This window comes from Podarcis erhardii (genome assembly GCF_964252035.2).
Source record: "Podarcis erhardii genome assembly, chromosome: 5".
Lineage (NCBI taxonomy): Eukaryota > Metazoa > Chordata > Lepidosauria > Squamata > Lacertidae > Podarcis > Podarcis erhardii.
Window position 1 is genome coordinate 65,704,760 of NC_138509.1, and position 25,621 is coordinate 65,730,380.

General features: G+C 43.9%; 1 protein-coding gene across 2 annotated transcripts in view; it reads right to left on the reverse strand.

The window, feature by feature from the left end:
* Positions 1–25,621, reverse strand: part of SNED1 (sushi, nidogen and EGF like domains 1) — a 69,159-nt gene that overhangs the window by 28,993 nt on the left and 14,545 nt on the right. The window contains exons 2-13 of one of the 2 annotated variants that reach the window (XM_081863108.1): positions 16,228–16,515; positions 15,412–15,552; positions 13,171–13,333; positions 10,394–10,519; positions 8,667–8,780; positions 7,004–7,117; positions 6,510–6,623; positions 6,186–6,302; positions 5,466–5,591; positions 3,820–3,924; positions 1,631–1,744; positions 511–630 (exon numbers count right to left, since the gene is read on the reverse strand). In XM_081863108.1, coding sequence (XP_081719234.1) covers positions 511–630; positions 1,631–1,744; positions 3,820–3,924; positions 5,466–5,591; positions 6,186–6,302; positions 6,510–6,623; positions 7,004–7,117; positions 8,667–8,780; positions 10,394–10,519; positions 13,171–13,333; positions 15,412–15,552; positions 16,228–16,515 — 1,642 coding nt within the window. Of the gene's footprint in view, positions 1–510; positions 631–1,630; positions 1,745–3,819; positions 3,925–5,465; positions 5,592–6,185; positions 6,303–6,509; positions 6,624–7,003; positions 7,118–8,666; positions 8,781–10,393; positions 10,520–13,170; positions 13,334–15,385; positions 15,553–16,227; positions 16,516–25,621 lie in introns of those variants that run through there. The other variant, XM_081863109.1, reaches the window with a different exon arrangement.

A 25,621-nucleotide genomic window follows, 5' to 3' on the forward strand; every position in this document is an offset into this window, starting at 1 on the left:
CTGAATATTTGGCAACTGGAAGTGCTAGTTTGTTGGCACCAGGCTATTAAGCTATATCCATTTCTATTTTTTAACTGCGTTCAGAATTGTTTTACTGCAAGGTTTCACAAACTTGCGTCTCCAGGTGTTTTTGGACTACAACTCCCATCATCCTTAGCTAGCAGGAATGGGGGTCAGGGATGGTGGGAATTGTAGTCTAAAAACAGCTGGAGACCCAGGTTTGGGAAACCCTGTTTTACTGCATTGCTGTTATTGTGTAGAAGAATACATTTTAGTAAAACCTGAAGGTTTGTTGTTTTTTGTTTGTCTTGGGTTCTCACAATGTCTTTTTGACCTGAGAGAGAACCATGCACTGGACCAGCCACGGGAGAGAAAAGGAGGGGAAGAACATTACCTGCAGTCAATTCCATCACCCTGCACTAGGAAAAAAAATGATAGTGTGTCCTATATCAAATCAAAGTAGGATTTGGAAAGGCAGCTTCTGTTCTTCCATTCAGGGTTGGCAAATACCTTTCTCACAGTGCCTGCCAACGAAGCCTCGGGTACATTCACAGGTGTAGGAATCATCTTGAGCTTCACATGATCCGCCATTCAGACAAGGATCCGAGTCACAAGGAGAGGGTGGCTCAGCTGCAAAAGCAGACATGGCCTCACATGGGCTGATGCTAAATAAAAACCCCACCTGCCCCACGGAAAGGAGCTCAATTAAATGACATGGAAAAAAGGACACACATCTTTGAATTAATAAGCCCAGGGGTCCTCTAGCCCACAACTCCTTGTTTCTTAGGATATTTCTTTATGGGGATCTTCCTAGTGCCTGCTACAGACAAACAAGCTACACAATCTCTATAATAAAAAAAGCATGCTTACAGCACTTTTCAGGATATAAACTAAACTTGGTGTTAAACGTGCTGCAGGCTTTTAAAAACACAACTAGCATGAGAAGGGTGGGGCTGATTATTATAAGAACTGCAGAAGGCATGGAAGGGGAACTTAGCTCCTGCTTGCAGTCCTGAAGATCATCTCTCCTCTGAAGCAAATACTTACTTTGGAAAGAAATCTCCTACTGACACCAATGGGGGGATTTCTTGCCAATGCAAATACCATTTTCAGAGGAGGGATTTTCCTTGGGACTGCCGTGGGACGGGTGGTGGGGGTGAGTTTCTCATGCATATGTGCTGCGATTCCAATAATGATCAATCCCTGCATTCAGTGCAGACGCAGTTACTTTTATGTGCAGTTTGGCCCAAAGAGATTGCCCAGTCTTATCTCATTTACCAGGGAAGGAACGATTTGCTCAGGGACTTCAACCTGGATCTGATTTGCATGTGAAGAGCAAGAGGTAACAGGAGAAGATATGAATTGCTCATGCATCCCCTTCTCACATGCAGCTTCACCACAGCATTCGGCACTAACATTCTATCAACTGCATTGCACCTTCCCAAGTCTTTTTTGCATTCAAAGAAACTGCTTCATTTATGTTGCAGGGTATGGACCCTACCTAGTATTCACAACTCAGAGTGGGTTCTGGATTAGTTTCTCTGGTATGCAATACTGGGCATTCTCCCACCACCTTGATCCTCAGATTCAAAGCCCATGTTGATGTGCCCAGACTCCCTATCCTACTTACTGTGGTTTGTGCCGTAATCCGTATGGCACACACAAAGGTAATTGCCACCGTACTCCATACAGTAGCCTCCATCTGGGCACTGGGTGTTCATATTGCAAGGTGTTGCGGTCACTTCTGCAGTGGTGGGGAGGAAACAAACACACAGCAGTTCCCTGTCATGCAGCTCAGTACCATGCAGGCGAGCTTTATTTAAAAATACCCCAACAGTTAAAAGAAACATTTTGGGGTGACGCCTGCATTAAGAAACACACAAGTAAAACCAGCAGATACATGGATCTGAAGGCACTTTCCCTTAAAATAGATTTTATGTCATGTTTCTAAATTGCTTTTAACTCTGAGAGGATTCTACACTGGGGAGGCTAACTTTTTTACACTGCCCCATTGCAAGCCCCCTGGGGGCCACATGCCTATAGTGACTGTGGCCCAAAAGTGGGTATAGACATCCCACATTCTCACACAAACATGCAAAGAGCCCCGCCTCCACTCGTCAGCTGATCCTTGCAGTGTGCATGTATATTTTACTCACCATTGCAGTGCTGAGTGGGGCAAAGAGGTTTACTTTCTGTGCCCAACCCAGTACTCCAAGGAAGAAGAAAACTGAGTCCTCTATGCTTTTCAGGTGATGATCAGAAGAGCAGAGAGGGTCATGCAATATTATCCACTGTCTCTGCCTTAGATTTTTTTTTTTATGGGGGGGCACTGGGATGTAACCTGTGGAAACATGGCTGGCTTGAAAAAGGTTTCCTGTTTAGGGAAGTTTTTAATATTTAATGCTGTATTGTTTTTAACACTTGATTGGGAGCCGCCCAGAGTGGCTGGGGAAACTCAGCCAGATGGGTGGGGTATAAATAAATTATTGTTGTTGTTGTTGTTGTTGTTGTTGTTGTTATTTAGCTTTTATATCTCTCAATGGGAGATTGAAACTGAGCATGACTGATGTAACAGTGATACACTCAAAACCAAGACAGTTATCCTTGTCAGTGGGAATCTTCAGAGTCATCTTGATGACTTGGTAACTGAAAAAGAGCTGGATTTCCATAACGAAAGCACTACAGGAGTCGCCTTTTCCTGTCTTAGGCAGAAACAAAGGCTAGACATGGACAATATTATTTAAGAGTGTTGAAGTGGTTTGAGAGAAATATCATTTCCTGTGGTATACATGGTGGGTTGTATTTTTTTGTCCCACCGCTGTCTCTGATCCAACAGGTTTTGCAAAACTCACTTAGCACAAGCCAGGAGTGGGAAAATCAGCCCCCCTCCAGATGTTGCTGGACTTAAAAAAAAAGGTAAAGGACCCCTGGACGGTTAAGTCCAGTCAAAGGTGACTATGGGGTTGCGGCGCTCGTCTCACCAGTGTGAGAGCCAGTGTGGTGTAGTGGTTAAGAGCGGTAGTCTTGTAATCTGGGGAACCGGGTTCGAGTCTCCGCTCCTCCACATGCAGCTGCTGGGTGACCTTGGGCCAGTCACACTTCTTTGAAGTCTCTCAGCCCCACTCACCTCACAGAGTGTTTGTTGTGGGGGAGGAAGGGAAAGGAGATTGTTAGCCGCTTTGAGACTCCTGAAGGGGAGTGAAAGGCGGGATATCAAATCCAAACTCTTCTTCTTCTTCTTCACTTTAAGGCCAATGGAGCTGGCGTTTGTCCACAGACAGCTTTCCAGTCATGTGGCCAACATGACTAAACCACTACTGGTGCAACGGAACACTGTGACGGAAGCCAGAGCACATGGAAACACCGTAGCGGTACCTATTTATCTACTTGCACTGGCATGCTTTTGAACTGCTAGGTTGGCAGAAGCTGGGACAGAGCAATGGGAGCTCACTCTGTCACAGTGTTTCGAACTGCCAACCTTCTGATCAGCAAGCCCAAGAGGCTCAGTGGTTTAGACCACAGTGCCACCATGTCCCACTGGACTACAACTCTCATCATCCCTGACCCCTGGCCATAGTAGCTGGGCTAATCAAAGCTGGAGTCCAACAGCATATGGACTATGTCCCTGCCATAAGTAAAAGTGGGATGAGTGTATACACAAGCAACAACCTAATTTTCAACCTGCCTTAAGCTGTCTGAAAAATGCTCATCTTTCTCCAAAGCAAGAGCTCATTGGTGGAGAGCTTTACTGAGCTACAGAAACCAGTGTTCAGAAGGTGGACAGAATAGCCTATCAGTAGCCATTAACAACATTCCTACCAAATTCACAGAGAAGACCAAAATATCCTGGAGGGCACTGGCATATGGTGACGTTTCCATCCAGACACTTCCCCCCGTTCCGACACTCGCAGTCCTCTGAGAGCTCTGCAAAAAGCCAAGGGGGCGGCGGGGGGGGAACTAATGAGGCTCATCTGTGCCAGCAAAAGCTCAAGCTACTGAGGCCTTCACAACCCCCACCAGTAACCAACAGAGTGTTGTTCAGGCTGCTGTGGGGAGGGATCTGGATTAGGTTTGGCTACAAGTGTTGTGGTGACAGAACCTTTACTCCCTTTCTCATGACCTCAGATATTTACCTTAATTAACACCCAAGAGACTGCAAATTACAAACCAGCTGCTGCTGCTCCCCACTGGAGTCATCAAGCTCCACCTTTCAAAGGCTCCCTTGTGGTCCTATCTGTGCTCTGTTCAGTGACTCTAATGAGCCTCATTGCTTCTTGTAAGAGACGTACCTCACACTCAACCCATTTCCCCTCTCCTTCTGGAGAATGACATGAGCCAGTGTTTCCTTGCATGGGGTCACTGCCTCCAAATGGAAGATTGCAAAAAGGACTTATAGGGGCAAGTGGGGTGGGGAACAGGAAGACGTAGTGATAGGATGGAGAAAATTGCAGCTCCCACAATACTGCACGGTGTAATAAATTTAGCACAGGAGACTCTCCATTAAATGAAGTACCACCTGGCCACGTTGCGATGCATTAGCAATTGCAACGGCGTGATGGAAGTCTATATAGACTGGGAAAGGGCTGTTATAGGACCTGAATCATCAAAAGAAGAGCTTGCTCCACACAAGCGTATAAAAAAGAAAGGTATGAGAACCTCTGACTTTGTTGAATGTGGTCCCACAGTTAGGGGCTGATGTAAACAACCCATTTTGACCTAATGGAAACCAAAGGACTGTCATCTTTTGGAGCACTTGTTGGCTCTGGGAACTTGCCAAGATCACAGGTTGCTCTTGAAAATTGTGTGTGTGTAGTTCAGGTTAAGTCATTATATTGGCATTACATTGAGACTTTCTAGCACTGGTTAACATGTCCTTCCCCTACTGGCAACTTGTGCTGGGATGTCTGTGCCATCATCACTACATGCAAGTGGTCATGTATATATTTTAGTGCCCAACCACACATAATTCTCCATATTTCCCCTAAGAGGTGTTTTTGTTTGTTTGTTTTTTGGTGGTGGGGTTTCATTTTACCCAAAGCAACAGTAAGAAGCCAGAGTCTGAATCAGACATGCTTATTATGGTGGGGAACACTTATCTCTTCCATGCATGCCTGTTTCTTAATAACTTGCCTCCATTGGGAAGCCTAAACTGAACTCCATCCCTGGCTGAATGTAAAGGCATTTTCTCACACCCCTGTAAACTGAAAGTGAGAAAAGCTATGAACACTGACCAGCACCACTTCCACCCTCCCACCCCTGTTTTGATATTATATTATTTTAATTTGCTTTTCTGCTACCGTTGTGTTTAGAAACCAAAAACCCAATTCTCAATATAATGGCTCCCCTGTCCATATGACCTTTCATGCTAGACTGCAACATAGCTGCTTTGGGTAAAGCACCCCTTTGCGGATACCCCTCCCTGCAAAGAGAATGCGTAGTTTGTATACAGACTGGGGTACACTTACTGTCTTCGCAGTCGGTGCCTGTGTATCCTTCCGCACACTCACACACATATCCTTGGCTGCTTTCAAGGCAAGTGCCTTCGTTCTGACATGGATTGGACATGCAGGCACTGGGCATTCTGGGCCCACCTACAAAATATTTGTGAGAGATCAACAACATGAGGAAAGAGGGGACATGCCTGGTTAATATTGCACAAAGAAAAAGGACTAGATGTTCTTCAAACACATGAATTATTACTCTGAAGGAGGATGGGGATCAGTTGTTCTCCATGTTTACAGTGGAGAAGATAACAGGGTGCAAACTGCAGCCCAAAGGACTTTGGTTGGATATCAGGAAAAGCATCCTAACTGCATAGTTGCTAGGGTGTTTTGGAATTTTCAGTAGTGGAAGCCTGCAAAAGAACCTTAGATAAATACATGACTTGATTAATTTGAGTAGATCTGATCCAAAGTAGCTGAATAATTTCATAAAACAAAACCCTAAATCAAAGGGTGCACATTTACGAAAATGAGGGTGAACAGATTTTTTCAATGAATCTACTCTAGCAGGGATAGCGAACCAGTTTCCCCTATATTATTAGATTCCATTTCCCATCAGCCTCAGCCTTATGGGAACAGTCAGGGATGATGAGAGTCGTGGCCCAATAATAACTGAAGAGCCACAGGTTTGCCATCCCTGATTTAGACAATCTCTCTGAAGTGATGTGGGGTCATCCTGCTCACCATATTGACAGTTGTTCCCATAGTAGCCTGGAGAGCATGTGCAGATGTAGCGCCCTGGGCGAATATAGTTGCACGTCTGTCGGTTCCTGCAGTTTCTGCCCTCACAGGCTGAAGGATCTAGAGCGGAGAAGAGTAGGGAGCCTCAGTACAGCCCAACGCAGCTGAATAACTATACACAACAATAAGTACAGGGCTGGGCCTAAGGAGAGAGTCTGACAGAGTAAAGAAAGAGAGGCTCAGAGCAAAGAGTCCGCCACTGAGAGGAATCTGGCTATGTGGGGAGGAGAAGGAGGGTGCCACCACGCAGTTATGAAATCAGGGCACCTGTTTCACAGCGCTGTCCTGTGAATGGCGCCACACACACACAGGTGTAATTGTCCACTAGGTCCATACATCGCCCACCGTTCAGGCATGGGTTGGAATCACATTCGTTTATTTCTGCGAAGGAGAAACAACAACAAAAAGATCAACACCTGACCACAACTGCAGGCCTAGCCATGTTTAAAACAAATATAGGTCTCTGCATATGGATGATTTAAGGGTTGTCATTCATGAGGATGGAGGTAGAAACAGAGCTGGGAATCACTGTTGTGAAGCTTCCCCATGGTATCATAAGCCCACTCAATGGAAGAGAGCAAAGAATCCCATGTGTGTGCAGAAAAAGACATGCTTGCTGCTGGACTGTGGATGTGTGTACATAGGCTCTTTGCGGTCCAGCCTCTGATAGTAGAATCCCCTTGACTTACCTTGGAACAGCTTCCAAATACCTCTTTTTGTCTGCTTGACTGGTGGCCTAAATGTATTCATTGTTAGCTCACCTGTCTCACAATCTTCTCCTGTAAAACCTGGCTGGCAAAGGCACACAGCTGTTCTGTTGACCACTTGGCATTCCCCGCCATTCTGGCACTCTTTGGCTTCACAAGGAGACTCCTCTGTAGTGTTTTAGAACAAGAAATGGAGCTTAAATTAGTTCACAAAAGATTTGCCCATTCCATTGATACAAACAAGCATGTGTGGTGTGATTTCCTCCCAAGGCTGCTGCATGGGTGCTTCAGACAAGGGACTTAGTTTGTCCCTTTCCCAGACATGCTTCTCCTGCTTTCAGAATTAGTAGCATTTCTTGGCTGTAACACTATAGGTAGTGAGAAGCTATGTGGGGTCTGGGAAATGGCAGAATATAAGAAGTTATGGTCTCTCAAAGCTCAAGTGCCTTCCTTAGGCATATGATTCAATTACAGCTCTCTTCAGACTGTGCAAGAAAAAATAATGCTGCAAAAAGCCAATTTGTGGTAACAACCGCCTTCTATGAATCTGTTGTACACCTTATAGTTTGCAGTCAATGGCTCTTACAAGGTTGGAAAAATGCAACTGAACTTCTGAAACCAGATAAATTTGGAGTGTTCTCATAATATTGGGGAGGATGGTGATGCCTGCAGTAGCCACAAAGACTCCTTTTAGTGGCCATTTACATGCCAAATTTATGTCCATCTTTCCCTACCCCCTTGCCAAGTGAATAGCACACCGTGAAGGGCATTGCATGGTTACTTTCTTAACAATCAACAGGCAAATGAATCAATCGCTTGACTTGATTTGCCTCCAAGGAATGCTCTGGTTTGGGAAAGGGCAAGCCAGACAGGAGCCCCTGAACAAGGCATTCTGTTTAGAGGTGTTGTCTGGGCAGTGGTTCAGGTATGCTGCATGGTTAATTCAGCCACAGGTAGAGCTGTGTGGGAGACACACACACACACACGAACTTGCATGTACAAAACCTGATCACATTTACCTCTTCGCTTTTCTCCAGCCATAGTATATTTCTATCCTATGCAGGCTGTGGGAACATATGTTCTGTTCTTCTGGGGAATGATTGTGTATATATGTGTTGCAAAAAGGCACCTGTACCTTTTGCACCAAGGTCTCCCATCCCCAGACCTGATTAAAAAACTATTGTGGCTGCACACTAGCCACCCTCTAGTACTTGGAAGGGTGCTGGCACTAGGATTAAAGGGAGGGGGCAACACCTAAACATACACCATTTTCTGATTTGTACAGTCTAACATTTCCTGATTCAGAACATTTCAGCAGAGAATTAGAAAGACAACTTTCCTGCATACAGTTCCCACACTACAACTGCTAACTGCTTTCTATCCCAATTTGTTCCGCAAAGTACCATAGTTTGAGCAGGCCATCCCTAACTTCTGCCCCACCCCCAGACTAGAACTGAAATAAAGAGGTACTGGCAGTGCTTTCTTCTTCTTCAGGGGGTACTCAAGGGCACGCAGTACTGGCACATCTTTTTGTTGTTGTTTAAAAGTGTGGCACTTACTGTAACAACTTCGTGGTGAGCACTGGCACCTATTTTTCTAGAAAAAAGTACTGGGTACTGGTACTGGAATGCCTTTATAAACACTTTGTCCACCTAGACCTGCCTGTAAGCTGTTATCTGATTTCCCTGTCCTTTTGCAATTACACAATGTTTCTCACCAACTTCACACGTGGCTCCTTTAAATCCTGGTGGACACCAGCAACTGAAGCTGTTAATGCCATCGATGCAGGAGGCTTTGTTCTGACATGGGCTGGAAGCGCACTCATCCACATCTGGAAGGTAATGGGAAGGAAGCGAAAAAGTAGGGTGTGCTCTCATACATTCAGTCGAAACACTTCACATGCATTACCATCTGTAATTAACCAGGCATGTCTACTATGGATACATCATTCCCAGAAGTGTGGATTGCATGCAAAGACAGAAAACAAACCCTTCCTTTATATGTTTTTGATTATGCTAAGATGCTTTGGGTTATATACCCTTTTCTCTAGCGACAGCCTGAATGCCTCTGTGGAGGATTATAGGAGTTGAGAGGCTAGAAACGACTTCCCTAAGGTCAACAGGTTTAACTTTCTAACACTGCGGTAGCTATTAGCATTAATTATGGCAGCAGTCACCAGGGGCACTTCCAGACTATTGCTATTTTTGGATGACATGCGATCTCATACCGACAAATTCAGGTCGTAAAATTATATTTTATTTGGAGGTCTTGTGCAAAAAGCCCATTTTCCCAAAACTTAAACCTTTTGTCACATGGAAAGTGACAGAAAAACGCACTGCAAAGTGTGAGATAATACTTTCTTTGACATGTCATCTAACCTCCCTGAAAACAAATCAGAACAAATGCTTATTAACTAGCCAACATCATCTAATCTTCTTGCAAACAAATCAAGCAGAGAACTCAACAAAGAGGTTTTCTAGAAGTGTCCCCGGACTTCATTAAATGAAAGCTTTAGTGTGTTCCTCGTTCACCCTGACACTTCAATAGAGAAGTAACTGGCTAATTTAGTAATGACAATATGCCAAAGACAAACATAGGTCAGTTCTCATGGGCATTCAGTTCTTCAAGAATGGGACAGCTAGAGCAAGGAATGGAGCAGCTGCAGGTGGGCAGTAATAAGCCAACAAGAGAAACATGAATTAAAATATTAGCAAACGAAGAAGCCTTATACCAGTAGTGGGGAACCTCAGAGACCAAAGGAAGCTTTCCAGGCATCTCTACCCGGCCTGCAGAATTCTACCCAGTCCACACTCACTGGAAAATCTCACCGAAAGGGATGGGGGGGCAGCAGCGGGGGGGGGGGGCAGAACCTTCCCATTTCACCTCAAGTGGTGAAACAGGCTGGGCAGCCCCTGAGAAAAGGGAAGCCAAAATGATTAAGGGGATTGGAGCAAAACTCATATGAAGAAAGGTTACTACATTTGGGGCTTTTTAGTTTATAAAAAAGACAAAAAAGGAGGGCACATGACAGAGGTATATAAAAATATACATGCTGAAGTTTTCTCCATCTCTCATAATGCTGAAACCCGTCAGCCAATGAAGCTGAAGAAATTCAGGATAGATGAATGCTGTGGAATTAGCTACCACAAGGTCTGGCGATGGCCAACTTGAATTGTTTCAAAAAGACAAGTTCATGTAAGGTAAGGCTATCAGTGGGTTATAGTCGTGATGGCTATTTATCCCCAATATCAGAGGCAGTACATCTCTGGATTCCACAGCTGAGGACCATGTCCTCCATATGGGTTTCTCATAAGCATCTACTTGGTCACTGTGAAAACAGAATACTGGATTAGATGGGCCTTTGGTCTGATCTGGCAAGGTTCTTCTTAAGCTCACTGAAGCCCCTCAATAGAAGACTGCGAGAAAAGTATGAGCAAGACTCACCAATATGGCATCGCTTTCCAGTGAAGCCAGCCAGACAAGAACAGGTGTAGGAGGGGTTCCCTGTGATGCAGTCCTCAATACACTTCCCTCCATTCAGACAAGGACGGAGTGTCAGGCACACCGATGCTGCACAAAGAAGCAAACCCAGTGTTCAACAAATTATAGCATAGCTAGAGAACTACTAGATTGTGTTGCAGCAACAATAACATTGAACTGATCCAGCTTCCATTGTCCCTGCGGCCTTCGGCCCCTGTTTGCTCTGTAATTAACACACTGGGCTCATGGGTGGAAGTGCCATATTCCAATTCAAATTAGCACATCCACATTTAAACTGGATTGAAATTTTGTAGGAAGTTATAGTACGATCTCAAAATATTTTGAATACTGTATATTAGATTTGTTTCCATTTGTTTGTTTTGTGTGTGTGTGTTGCTCTCTGCTATTCATGTCAAGACTTTTGTTTGCTCTCTAAACGTCTTACATTATCATTTTGACCATCAAATGTCAAATTAATCCTCCTTTATAGGCAAACTATTAGTAGTTCACAAAGAGAAAATGTTAATGACTGTACCAGTATTCCTTTCTGCTTAGAAATTCTGAACAGCGTTCAAACATGCAACAGTTTAGACCAGCTCTGTGTCCCACTGCGCACACCCCATAACATGCATTCTGCAAAGACATGCTATTTGCCTTTAGGAAAGTTACAATATTTTGGTGACAAAACCAAGAATCAAGAGCTGGGTAAATGCCAGCAACATTCTATAACTCTTTGACCAAAAAATTAAAGTGTGTGTGTGTGTGCGCGCATGCATGCATGCATGCATGCATGCTTAAAAATAAGCTTAGATCTTCAAGAACCAATGGTAAGCAAAGGCAAAATGGTTTGGGAAACCGTCAGACAGCAAACCACTTGATTTCCCAAGATGGGGCAATCTCAGGGGGTGAAATATAGCCCCAGAGAGTTGTAGAGAGGTGCATTGCCTTAATATAGGCAGATTAGTCAAGTCTTGGTCTCAGAGTCAGAAGAGAACTCATGTGAGCCTAAGCAGCCATAGATCTGGTAAAGTCTGGGCATGTGTTTTTGTTTGGAAATATGTGCCAATGTTGGGGAATTGTTGTGACAAGAAACTGGGCACTACTGTTACTCTCACATTGCATACACCAATAGCCAGTTTGAGGAAGACTATTACAGTATACTTGTAATACATGTTGTATTTAGGCTCCTCACCAATTTGTAGAGAGGTATTTTATGAGCCCTATGGAACAGATTTGCAAATGGCAACATTTCTAGTAGAACCTAGCAGCATCTTCCTTCTGCAGTCCAAAGAAGCAAATGGTGGCAGAGACATCTCTACTAGGATTACGCTAACTGATCACAGAGCTGAAATGTGGTATTTTATGCATGTTAAAGCCTCTCCACATTTGAGCATTAAAGGTAAAGTAATCCACTTTTTCCTCATTCAAATTAAACCGGTCAAGCAATTGTAAATTTGCTTGTGCAGTTTTCTAGCTTTGTGCACATCTGAAGGATCCTAATCATCATCATCATCATCATCATCATCATCATCATCATCATCCCCATCCAGAGTGTGCCAGAAATACTGATACGTGATGCCAGAAAATACAGTAGTGGGGGTGGTAAGGGGACTGGCAATGATGATTGATTCACCCACCCACCCAAACACACACACACACACACACACTGCTGCAACCCCACGTGGAGCAGATTGGAGCCTGATTTTCCTCAATTTTACAGATTATCCCCCTATTGGGTAAATTTAGATTTGCAGGGGGAAAGCATCACGACTGGTATTGTTGGAAGGTAACATCATGTGGACTACACAAATTAAATGAGAACGCAATCAGTTACAAACAAACACACAGTAAACTCTGATGCACACAAGCCCTTAGATTCTTAAAAGTGTACTTTCTCTTGCAATTTTTTATTAAGAATTTTCCCATTCTTACAATATTAAATAGCAGATATGCAAAACAGCAACACCACACACACATGCACATGCGAAACAGCTATAAAGTACTATGGCAATGAAGAAGTGTATGATACAAAGTAAGTTGGGAGATACATTTGAAGTTCCAGTTACTGTTAAAAGGCAAGGCCATCTTTCATATTTTGCTTTTCATTGCATATTATGGTAACACCAAAGTAGCTGAAAACCAAACATGCACGACCTTAACTCACAGTCTCATGATTTGAAATTGGCCCACCCCAATTAAACTAGGGCTGCAATCCTACACACACTTAGCTGGGAGTACGCCCAACTGAATTACTTCTGAGTAGACATGTCTAGGATTGCACTTATTTACTCTATGACAAATCAACTCCCATGACTGAACAACCATTCAGAGGGCATCTACTATTTAAAGCTTGCAGTTCTAAGTCTGGAGGCCCATTTCACACATAATCCTACATTCATTTATCTCCAGGTTCTCCCCTTGCTTCATTCTAAAACTTGAGCCGGCAGTGGCAAAAGACACCATAGCTCTCCAGCAGCCAGAGATGCGCTCTTGGTTTCATGCAGCAATACAGTCATATCCTCCCAAATTGCAGCTTGAAATGGCTCCTCCACCAGTGCTTCCCATGTCCTGCTGGCCATATTTATGCACAGAGGAAAACAGGGCTTCCACTTGCCACACCCAAACTACCCCAGCTGCATAGCGGCTGCCTTTCTTTCATAAGCGCTGGGATTTTCACAGGGACAGAGAAAAGGGATGGAAGAATTGGTTTGGTTAAATAAACCTAACTGCTGTCCTCTTACTTGTGTTGTTGCAGCCCCCCACTTGCACCTGGGCATCATCGATTCTGAACACCCAGCGCCCGGGGATACCCACATTTGTTGTCATCTCCACGTCGACAATGTCATCAGTGCGGGATCCGGGGATGTTAAAATACCGCTTTCCATCACCGGCATTGAAACCTGCCTAGGAAGACAAGGGCAGAGAGTGAAACCTCTCACTTGGGAAAGCAGGGCAGCTGTGGGGATAGGCAAGGGACTTCTCTCTCCCCCCCCCCCAGTGCCCTGCAGAAGAATGGACTGCAAGAACACAAGGAAGGGAAGCATTTCTCTGCATATTGGTTACTGCTACGACCACTTCCCACCTGAAATTTTCCTGCTTTGGATCAGAGGCAGTGCAGCCCCCAGCACAACGACTCTTCCAGTCCCTGATGGGGGGGGGCAGCAGTTTGCTAAGATGGCCCCACTTTGCCTTCCTGGAAAATAATTCCTTCCAGGACTTTGATGTCTTTTCCCATTCATTCCCTATCATGCAAGATCTAGGACTATGGTCTGAAGGCCCATGATGCAGCAAACATGCAGGCTTGTGTCTGATCAGTGCCTGAATGGGAGAACCCTATGTATGTAAATAAAATTTTTATTGGTTTTATAATTTCAACTTCGACAATTATTTCCCATCAAGCAGAATTAAAGATATAAAATATCCAACATAAAAAATAAAAAGTGAAATAAAAGTAAAGGGAAGCAAAGAAAGCGAAAGAAGTGAAGAAAAACAAAGAGAAAGAAAAAGGAAAATATCTTTTCGGAGGTTCTCTTTAACCTCCTGACTTCATTTCCTTTCCCCTAGGTATACCACCTTTATTTCCACAGGAAATAAAAAGAAGTTGGGACACAAATGTAATAAATATATTTATTACATAAATGTAAGAAATATATTCAGAATGCAATTTATTTGAGCAGCCATACAAACAATCATTTGCTTGGTCACCTGTGATGAAGATAATTTATCTGTGGCCACCATGCGAGGAAAGTTTACAGAAGCTGGCTCACTCTTTCTTCTCAGGCCATAAATGACTAATGTTCGCTGGCAGTTAGTGCACATTTTTGTGGGCGACCAACTTATTTGCAAGGCTGCTTTGAGGCAAGCATTCTTTCTCCAGGGCACCCATCGCAATGGAGCATCAATTTCAGTTGCTTTCAGAACATCTGAGCAGTCAAGGATCCTCGAAGGCATCCTGTAACTGTTTTGCATGTCAGCTATGATTAAAGATCTTGGCTATGACACATGAGGACCTGTCAGCATTAAAAGGGGGGGGGGAGGTGACAGGGAGAGGGATTGGATGATCTACTTATTGCAACCCTTCTCCCAAATGGCTCTTGGCACCATAAAGCCTCAGCAATCCCCACACATCCATGACTCACTTGCTGGAACACACACAGAACGCTGAGCCTATTTTCATCCTCATTCATCTGCACAGGGTGAATCCAAGAGAATCTTGGACACTCTCGCTCCTTTCCGTGAAACGAGAACAGATTTGCTAGCTCTAGCCAAGCAGAAGCCTTTGCCATGCTGAGCCGTGAGGTGCTCGTGCCGAGGCGCACTATCGCCTTGCGAGTTACAGCAGCACGTTTTTGCAAACTTGGTCACAAGCCTGGTGAAAAACTTTTCAACTTCCTCTCTCTCTCTCTCTCTCTCTCTCTCTCTCCTGCTTTGGCTGGACTTGGGCAGGGTGTTCCTGAAGCACTGTACAGTATTCCAAAGCATGTGGTTACTGCTCTGTTTACAGTCATAAAAAACCTGCACTTCTGAATTTCTGGGATTGAAAATGGGTCCATTTCCTTTACACCTGCAATTTCCTGCCTACCGGAGACGCTCAGATGAGAGCCGGCAGCCAGCCAAGCATAGATCAATTAGTGGTAAATTCACACATCTGAACAGCCACTGGTTAAAAGAAAGAAAACAGCACACCAGAATTGGGGGGGGGGCAGGAATACCAAAGGGAGGCTGTACTTGCTGCAGCCTCTGCTGGGTGGCTCTTTAAAGAGTCTGAGGTTGTGATGGGAAGGAACTATGAGGCACTGGCCAATGTAAAGAGCTGTGGTTGCTCTATCACAAGGCCCCCGATATGGCTTTGAAGAGAGAGTAAGAGAGAGAAATTGGGGCTGAGGAAATATTGCCTTGCTATTTCAAAACTACTGTCTGGAAAAATGCACGACATGTATTAGAAAGAAGACTTGCTTGCAAGGTGTGACCATGGAGTCTACCTGGGCCGCAATGCCTCCCAGGCCTGCTGAGTCTCCTCCACTGCTGGCATGCATTCCGGTGGTCCAGGTGATGGACTCGTAGTTGAAGATAGTGAAGGACAGCATGCCGTCGGTGATGAGGACTATTTGGAAGGTGTTAACCTGGAAGAAAAAAGAACAGCACCGCAAAAGCCGCAATGAAAATGCCACAATAAACTGCAGAATTAGTAATCTGAGCCAGACTGTTTATCTGGAGTCAGCCACAATGGTTCTTAATCCCTTCTCAGGCCATAGGACCTGCCTTCTACAGAATTCAGCCTCAGGAAGAGGTAGAAGGTCTGAGCCTGAATTTTCAGCAAGGGCTGAAAAAGGTTTTTAATAGTTAACCCGTTTTGTCACTTTCCAACATGCTTTCTGTTTGGGCTCTTGTGCCTGCTATTATGATTTTTTAATTTTATAGTTTTAGTTTTTAAAGCTCATTCTTTTTGTTACTGGATTGTGTAACAAATCCCCGCCCCACAATGTTTTTTTATCTGCCATGAAGGCTTACATAGTGGAAAGGTGGAATGTAAATGTTTGAAATAAACAAAAGTTTAACTGCTTCAGCTGCTCATTACACATTGTAGTCTGCAACTGTAAAACATGAAATAGAATATACATCAAGGATAGGTGACATAGTGCCCTCCGGAAGTTGTTGGGTTACAGCTCCCGTAAGTCCCAGACAGCATGGCCAATGATTATGTGAGTTGTAATTCAACCACATTGGTTATCCCAATATCCACTATGGAAAATAACCCCCTTATCCAATACCCAACGCCAACATCATTCACCACTTACCGGAGAAAGCGAGTTTCCTCCAAAAAAGGTGACCTGGTACCAAGTGGCCACGAATACCCACTGGGCAGAGAACTGTGGGAATTCTGGGAAATATTGCCGGATGTCCTTAGTGGCCCTCATCAAAATGGCTTGGTCCTTAGTTTCCCGGTAATGCACTTGGCCTGCACGCCGGTTATCTACGTCTGCCCAGAAAGCAGCAACCACACGCCGGTCATTGGAGATGGGGAAAGCCACTGGTGTAAACTGAGACACTTCTTTCAAAAAGGAAATGATTCCATTGTTGTTGACCTAGACAGGAGAAAAAGTGAGGCATGGTGAAAAAGGAAAAAGGGTAAACAATCAGGGGATTTGAATTAAATTGAACTCGTGGGCCCTGACTTTGTGCAGAGGGTAGAAACATTGCTATGCCTGAAGGTTGTTTGTTCTCTTGCATGCCTTCCACTGGTGATTTAAAAAAAGGATGCAGAGACGGCAGAAAAATTCAGGAAGGATCTACCCCATAAGACAAGCCTCACACTTTAGAAAGTTTTCTTTTTCTAAGTACGTGTTCCCCCTCCTAGCCTTTAAAATGCAGGCACACCACCCTTCTAGCTTGTAGATGAAAAACTGTGTGCCAAAAAAATAATCCAGGGAACTGCCTCTCCTTTCAAACACCCCCCTTCCCACTCTCCCCACCCCTGCCACTTGCTTGCTGCACATGAGGGCTTGAGAGCCATGGCCAAGGGATCTGAGAAAGGAGGCAGAACAAGTCATGCCCTGTTCTCCTGCCGGAGATGGGCCAAAGGAAGGAGGAACAGCTGAGAAAACTGCGGCAGCCACAGTGATTTGAACAAACAGGGTGCAGTTCGTTTGGGTCACTCACCTCACAAGGCAGCAGGACTTACTATTCACTTCCTCATGTTAAAGAGGCAAAAGGGTTTATTCTAAAGGGACTAGGAGATGGAGGAGGTTATTTATTGCCTCTTTGGTCAAGGTAAAGACACCGGGGTATATATACACGAGCAGCTCTGCTGTAGCAGGAGAGACACCACTCCCTCTCTTAAAATCAAAACCCTTGCGGGCAGGATGTCATCCCTCCTTCCTTACTACACTGGACTGTTTCACCCCATTTATACACCTTTGTTGATTAATATCATATCCTGAGCCTGCAACATTTGTGACTGACACAACAGAGACAGGAGGCAGAGCAGTAATAGATAGAATTTTCCGCATCTACACATTCAGAGAAGTAATCCAGCACAGTCCTCATTTGACTTTACAGTTCAGTATGCTATTGTTGACTGCATATTTGAATGCTTAAAAAACTACCTGGAATGGAATCATATTCCTCAGCCTGCTAAGATTTCAATGGGGCAGGGAGCATTTGATCATGCAATCGCTTGCCTTCATTCTGAACTGCTGCAGTTCAAGAAGGGTGATTATCACATCCATTTTTCTGGGCCCACAGCCAGATCACAGTTGATCGATTTGGGTTATGTCCCAATTGGGTTGGAGGGGCATTTTTTTGAAGAACCAGATTGAAAAAGGTCTCCTGCTCCTTTTTGCTCCTTCCCTCACTACTGAATGACTCTGATTGTATCATGTGAAGTAAGCTGCATCCCTAGGGATGCTGGGCTCCAACTTCCATCAGCTCAAGCTGGCATGGTCAATGGCCAGGGATGATAGGAGCTGCAGTACAGCAATATCTGGAAGGCCACAGCTTCCCCACCCCTGCTCTAGGGGCGAGTTGCTTTGCAGATGCCTTCATGCAAGGTATTAAGCTTTAACTGCAGCCACTGCAGTCTTGATGTGGGCTCCTCTGTGCAAAACTGGTCCCACAGCAGCTTTGGAGACGATATCCTTATCGTCCCTTTCAAATTGTGTCACCTAAGGCATCCATCTTGCTGCTGATTCAGATTTGCTTTTATTAGTATATTGCACATTGTTGGTTTGGTTAATCATCTAGTAAATTAAGCATATTATGGTTTCTGTAGTGTGTACCTCTCTGGTCAAGCAGCAGAGTTTTGACTCCAAAGTTGGCAAGGACAATTCTAAGACTAGAAACTAGAGGGTTCCTAAGTTAAACCACAAGTTCCATTGAGTTTGGCGAGGCTATGCTGCAAAGCATTTGTCGACAGCTTTCTCTTTACCGTAGCATTTTCCAAAGCAGGCAGGGAATTAGTAATAATGAGCCCCCATGTGCGGCATGCCAACATTTTTTGTTTTTTTGCAAGCGGTGCCTTGCTTACCACCGAAAGGAGCATTTCACAAGAGAAACCCAAGTCCAAGTTAGTCCTTTGCCCCCACCCCCACCCCCAGGAAGCCCCCTCTGGCTTGGTGACTCCTTCGTGTTCCATGTGCACACAAGGATCACTCACTTCTCTGGAATGAGAAGAAACCACAAACCTTCTGAACTCTGGCCTGTACAGAAAGGAGCAGGAAAATTCTGCTGGGGAAAGAAGCTAAAGCCTTGTTTGTGGATGGAATGTGGTCTGAGATGCAGGTGTGACATTGGGAGGCGGGGAGGTGAGGAGAGGAGGCAGTTTCACTCTGGTGAGCAAACTCTGAATTCAAATAATGCTTTGTGTATATGCGTGAGTGGCCAGTCATGGGCTTGGAATCTAAGCAGAGCCTGCGAATCACAGCATCATTGTACAACAGAGGACAGCAAAGTGAAGGTAGAGTCCAGTCCTTCTGCAGATGTAAAACAGATTAAAGGCAGATTAACACAGGCAGCATGAAACCTGCATGTGCTCTGCTTTGGAAGAGGAGCACCTTGAAGAGCATTGGTTGGCTACCAGAAGCTGTCTCAGTAAGGGCCAGCTCCAACCAACCAACATTACTTTCCTCTTGGGGCTACCACCCAATTATAAAACCCTAGCACTAACTAGATGCAAACTTAGCCATCATTAGAGTCGACCCATTGAAATCAATGTGCCATGTTTTAAGCACGGCTAAGCCTGGATCTGACACTTGGTCAATTAATAATAGGAATTTTAGTCAATTCATCAATTAGATATGCATATGAGTGAAAAATAATCATTCTGAAGCAAGAATCATTAGTTTTGTTAGGGGAACACATGTGACATTACTAATACGTTTCAAAAAATAAAAGTTGTTGACTTATAGTATATATATACACACACACACACACTATATACTATATATATGTGTGTGTATATCTATATATATGTGTGTGTGTGTGTGTGTATATATATATATATATATACTATAAGTCAACAACTTTTATTTTTTGAAACGTATTAGTAATGTCACATGTGTTCCCTTAACTGACCAACTGCATTGCAAATAACTCAGTTCTGCCCCCCCAACATAAAGCCTCCCCCCCAAATAAATCCTGGCTATGCCCATGCTTGGAACTCTCTCCAGGCAACACAACCCTTCGCAGACACACTTCCATTACCATGGCACATCCTACACCGGTCCTTCTTTGGATGTTGTGTCTGGTTAGAATGTGTCTTTGATAATGTTTCTTGCTTGCCAAGAAGGAGTCTCGAGAAGGATGTGTAAGTCAACATGTGCTGCGCCACCCACTTTTGATCCTGGCCCTGTCCACTACTGGGATGTGGCCCCCAGAAGATTGTATGGATGGCCCTTGAGCTGCAAAAGGTTCCCCACCCTTGCTGTATATGTACGAAGCCCAAACTGAATCCAGGTAAGGAAGCACAAAAGGAGAAGGGATGTGTGCTGGGTAAGCCTACAACACCTTCATTGAGTTTACCATCCACAATGAATTTGAGGGTGAAGGTCTGAAGTATGGAGTCAGCTCTACTTGTAGAGACTCACCACATGATTCAGAACCCTGAAAATTCAGGGCTTCTAAATTGCTTGGAGAGCTCAGCATTAAGTACAATAGAGCAGTGTACCCCTCAAGCTTATGGAAGGATCAAAACTGACTGAGAGGGAATGGGACTTGGCAGTGGACTTCCCCTTGCATGTTTCCTTACACACAAGTAGTCTGAGCACCCAAGCAGGGCTTACCTGCAGTGTGGATGGCAGAGAGACAGAGAGGGAGCTCTGAAGTCATGAGAAAACATACAAGTGCATTCTTCTTAGAAGTCATTGAGGTCATGAGAGATTTTATCAAATGTTGTAATGAAGGAACCATTTTGGCTCAAAGAAATGGAACTGTCATAGGCAAAAGATGGAAGCGCCAATATCACTTCTGGCACAATTTATGAGCATCAATTGGACAGATTTTAAGACTACAGTGGTACCTCTGGTTAAGAACTTAATTCATTCCGGAGGTCCGTTCTTAACCTGAGGTACCACTTTAGCTAATGGGGCCTCCCACTGCCGCTGCGCAGCCGCCACACAATTTCTGTTCTCGTCCTGAAGTAAAGTTCTTAACCCGAGGTACTACTTCCAGGTTAGCGGAGTCTGTAACCTGAAGCGTCTGTAACCTGAAGCATCTGTAATCTGAGGTACCACTGTACATCTTATGACTCAAAACAAAAATGGAATCCCATTGGGATTAGTTCATCAGACTGGCCCTGTCAAATTTATAATTGGAACAAAATCATGTAAGGCACTGAAAGACAACGAGCTTTTGTTGTTTTTCAGTTTTTATAGTAGAGGAATAGAATTCATGGTTGGTGGTGGAGGGTGAACAATGGGCAAGAATGTAGCTGAAAGGAGATTCATTTACAAGAAAAACAAGAGGTTTTTAGCCCTTATTATTTCATCTATCAATAGTCTGTTTAAATGACCCTACAACGCCCTAACACGGCCTGTTTCTCCACTCAGAAAGGATTACCACTCGTACCAGGTATGTATCTCCAATTCTTGCAAGGAAAATAAGGCAGTTTCAATTATGGATGCATCTGAGAGTATGGCAGCTTATCAAACATATTTTCATGCAAATAAGTCCCAATGAAGTTCTACATAAGATGAAGTTTAAGAGCTTTGAGAGCAATCTTATCACAAAAAGTTTCTGCTAAGAAAAGTTAATAAGTCAAAGTTAATAAATTATAGTAAGTAAGTCAGATCATATAACTTAATGCTTAGACTGTTGATGAGGGTTAAAACATGTTTCCTAGTTTTCAAAACCTATCCCTTTTCTGCTACCAGCATTTTGGTATATCAAGAAACTCGAAGTATTTAATTTATTTATTTATTTATTTATTTATTTACTTGGGGTGAGGTGGCCATTGATAGGGAGGGGAGCAATGATACCAACACACACTAGTGGAAGAGGACATGCCATCTGTGTGTACAGATGACAATGATTTAACAACTCCTCAAGTGGGCTGCATGGCATACAGGTATGGACACTTGCAGTGATGTCTACAAAACTGCTTCTAGTAATCCTGAAACAATAGCACTTCAAAGGCTGAACTTTGTACACACCCTAAGTAATGTACAGAAAGCATGCACACCTAGGGCAGCCTACACACATGGCCCCTTGTGTCACATCCACATATTACATCTAAAGCACTCTTATATCACTTTAACTGTCATGCCTTCCCCCAAAGAACTGTGGGAACTGAAGTTTATGAAGAGTGCTGACCTCACAGACTTACAATACCCACAATTCTACAGTTCCCAGAATTCTCTGGGATTCTTAAAGTAGTTTAAGAGTTCTTTAAATGTAGTGTGGATATGACTAGCCCAGAGAACCTCTAGATTTGCTAACTGAAAATCATAGCTGCCAAATATTAACGGGCCCTGCATCCAGATGGTTAAAATAAGTGTTGAATAATCTCACCAGCAAGCAACAGAGGTTTTGTTCTATATGGCTCAAAAACCTCTGTAAGAGAAGGATTGCAAAACCACCTCAAAAGTTAACAAATTCACACTGCTTGTGACCCTTTTTGACATTCCTACTCAAAAACTGATCAACATACACTTTTCCTGAAAAAAGGTTGTAAGCCCAAGAATTTTTTCACACATTGCAGTTCACTGTTCCTTTGTTTCCCAGTTGGGTTGCAGGGAGAATGAAAAACAAAAAACCCCTCTAACCTCTACATGTTCTTGATGCTAGGGCTAGAGCTTACCGGAGCATATTGCTGAAGAATTTGGTATAGCAACCCCTCAGGTCAGCATTTTGTATGAGGCAAACCCTTCTGTGTAAACACATGTTGAGTTATTGCCATGACTAAGGGGAATAAGATTACTGTTTCATAAATTCTTAGTAACCTTTTAATGTCCACATGGGAACATTCTTCCTATTATTAAAGCAATATGGGATGAAGCAGAGGCCAAGATTTTCAGAAAGAGCTGCCTAAAGCTAGTTGGGATTTTTCAAAGCAATCCAGGTTATTTAGATGCCAGGAGCATGTCCACAGAAAACAAAACAAAATGAGGATGTCACAGCAAACAGCCAATGAGAGCCTCAGCACATTTACATGGAAGTAAGTGCTGCTGATTTCAGTGGCGTTTACTTTAAAAGGAGGCTTGAGTTTTTTAGATTGTCATTTGAAAATGCTTTGCATGTCTTGAGTTATTAGAAGGTTCTACCAAGCCTTGTCCTCCGACTACAACAGATAATGCAGGGAGTAGTTTGATTTGCCACTGCTGCAAAGCTGGGGTTCAGGAAAGGCTCATGCATTCACAAGATGGCTCATTCATTTCTTGCCCGTAGTCATGGGCGGAAATCAGTTTTATATGCATATACAGGGGAACTTAAGCGATACCAAGTCAAAATATGGAAGGGTATAAGTTCAAAGGGGAAAGGATGCAACTCAGTAGTAGAGCATCTGGTTTGCATGCAGAATATCCCTGACTGAATCCGCAGCGTCTCCAGATAGGCACCTTCTGATGTCTCTCTTCATCCTTCACAGTTTTAAATGACAAACTAAAACTTCAGTCCTAAGTGCACTTCATTGGAAATAAGCTCTAGCAGCATGTACTTCCACACAAATGTGCTTAGGAATGTAGCTTAAGCACACTCAGCTGAAGTTGGAGATATCCTAGGATCACCTAGGGCAGGGGTCTGCAACCCGCAGCTCCGGAGCTGCATGTGGCTCTTTTACACCTTTGCCGCGGCTCCGGGGCGGATACTAGCGAGGGGAGGAGGCGCATTGTGCACCCCGACACTCCCCACTGTGGTGGGCGCTGTACTGGCTGTGACGTCGCATGGGGGTGGTGTGTGCGTTAGTCACGCACCGTCCCGACGTCACCTTCCCGCCCGCCCGCTACATTGTAAGGGGCATGTACGCTGGTCACTGCATTGAAAGGGGGCATGTACGCTGGTCACTGTTTTGAAGGGGAGTGAAGAACACACACACACACACAAAAAGGTAACTTGTTAATTTAACGTTTATTTCTATGAGGAGGAGTAATTCTGAGGGGTCAAACAAAGAAATAATAAAAAAGTGACAAAAAAGTTATTTTTATAATGACAAGTTTTGTGGCTCCCAGTTGTTTTTTCTTCGGAAACGGGTCCAAGTGGCTCTTTTTGTCTTAAAGGTTGCAGACCCCTGACCTAGGGGCATACACTGCATATTTACTCAATCCAACTATTATCATATGTAGCCCAACAGCTTCCATTTCACATGGTGAGAGACAGTACATGCATCTATGGCATTATAAAGAACTCCTTGTTTGTTCCAAACTATACCTTTCTTTAGGGGATAACATCTGCATTCCTCACTAGCCATGTGCACATTCAAGGCAAGCTCTAGAGTGGGACTCAACTGGAGATGCTCTTGTCATTTATATTTTAGGAGAGTTGGCTGAACAAAGTCTTTAAGATGTGGCTTCCAATTTATAAATAACTATTTTTGAAAGCCATTGCATCTAGATTCTGTTTGAAAATGCACATTCCTAAATTAAATGCAGATGCGCTCCATGTATGTACAGAGTAGAGGTATATGAATCACAAGATCCCCACTTTGCAGATACTGCTGGAAGCCACACCAGGAAGGGGGTTCACAAGTTTCCCCAGAGAGTGCCCCTTTTCTAATTGTTGCCATTTGTCAGAGCCACCTGCTGATGACATATGTCATGGATGATGCACTCATGCAGAAACTGTTTTCGGACTCTAAAAAAGAAACTGAGCAGGAAAATGATAAACACAACACATGAAAGCAAAACAATTAGGAGAAAATCTAAATTAAACCCAGAAACATCACGAAGGGGGGAAAGAAAGCTCCCAAGCCAAATAATACCTAACCCCCAAAGAAGAAATCCAAAAAGTAACGCACCCACAAACATATGTGCCAATCTGGACACCACCCATGTATCTCATGCGAGAAACATAATCCACTTTAGCAAAAAGGACAGTTGGTGTTCTTACAGAGCAATGGGCCTCTCCCATTTACAGTTAGAAGTTTTCTCTTTATCTGGAAAAGTCACAGCCCCACAATTGGAAGAAAAAAAAAAATCTTTACTTATTCCAGATGAGCTTTTGTCACATCCTGGCCAATGTCTTTAAAGATAAAAATAGAACATTCCCAAGCTTCATACAGTGGTGCAAAGAACAGCACAATCTTCTGGGTGAACCCTGCAGCTTATTAACACTCACGAGGGAGTTGTGGGGTGGGGGAGGACAGGGGAAACAAAAAGTAAACATCAGCTTAACATGCTCGGAAACATGTGGTGCCCTTCTCTAGTGGCTGACATTTAAGAAAGCTCAAGAACACAGTTCTTCAATAGCTCAAACAATTGGCAGCAGAGGATCCATTTGAAAACTCGAAAGACCTCCCCCCCACCATAAGGTTGTACTGATTTTCCTTTAGTGGAAAACAACAAACAAAAAGCAAGTGGTGCTTTGGAATGTTCGGACTATGGCACCTTAAAAACTAACAAATGTATTACAACAATAAGCCTGTAATACTGTAAGACACTTTAGCCAGATGCATCAGCCACAATTTTGTTAAAGTGTCATAGGCCCTTTTATTTTTTGTTGCATGCCTTAACACAGTTACTTCTTTGCAATTTGTCTCATGGAGCACAACCACATGCATGTCTACCCAGAAGTAAGTCCCACTGAGTGCTGCACCTAGGTAAATGTGTACAGTGGTACCTGGGGTTACAAACACCTTGGGTTACAAACACTTCGGGTTAGACTCCACTAACCTGGAAGTAGTACCTCGGATTAAGAACTTTACCTCAGGATGAGAACAGAAATCGCGCGCCAGCAGTACGGTGACAGCAGGAGACCCATTAGCTAAAGTGGTACCTCAGGTTACGAACGGACCTCTGGAATGAATTAAGTTCATAACCAGAAGTACCACTGTATATGATTGCAGTGTTACTGCAAATCCAACATGAAACCAAGGACTGACAACTTTGAGCTGTAGATATTCTTATGCTTCCAAGAACTCATACAGATCAATGTGTTTGGTGGGTGCTAATCCCAAATAGGCCAGAAGTCTCACCCAAAGCCCCCAGAACCATAGCTGACCCAATACATTTTGTTGCCCAAGGCTGACAAAATGCTGCTCTCCGA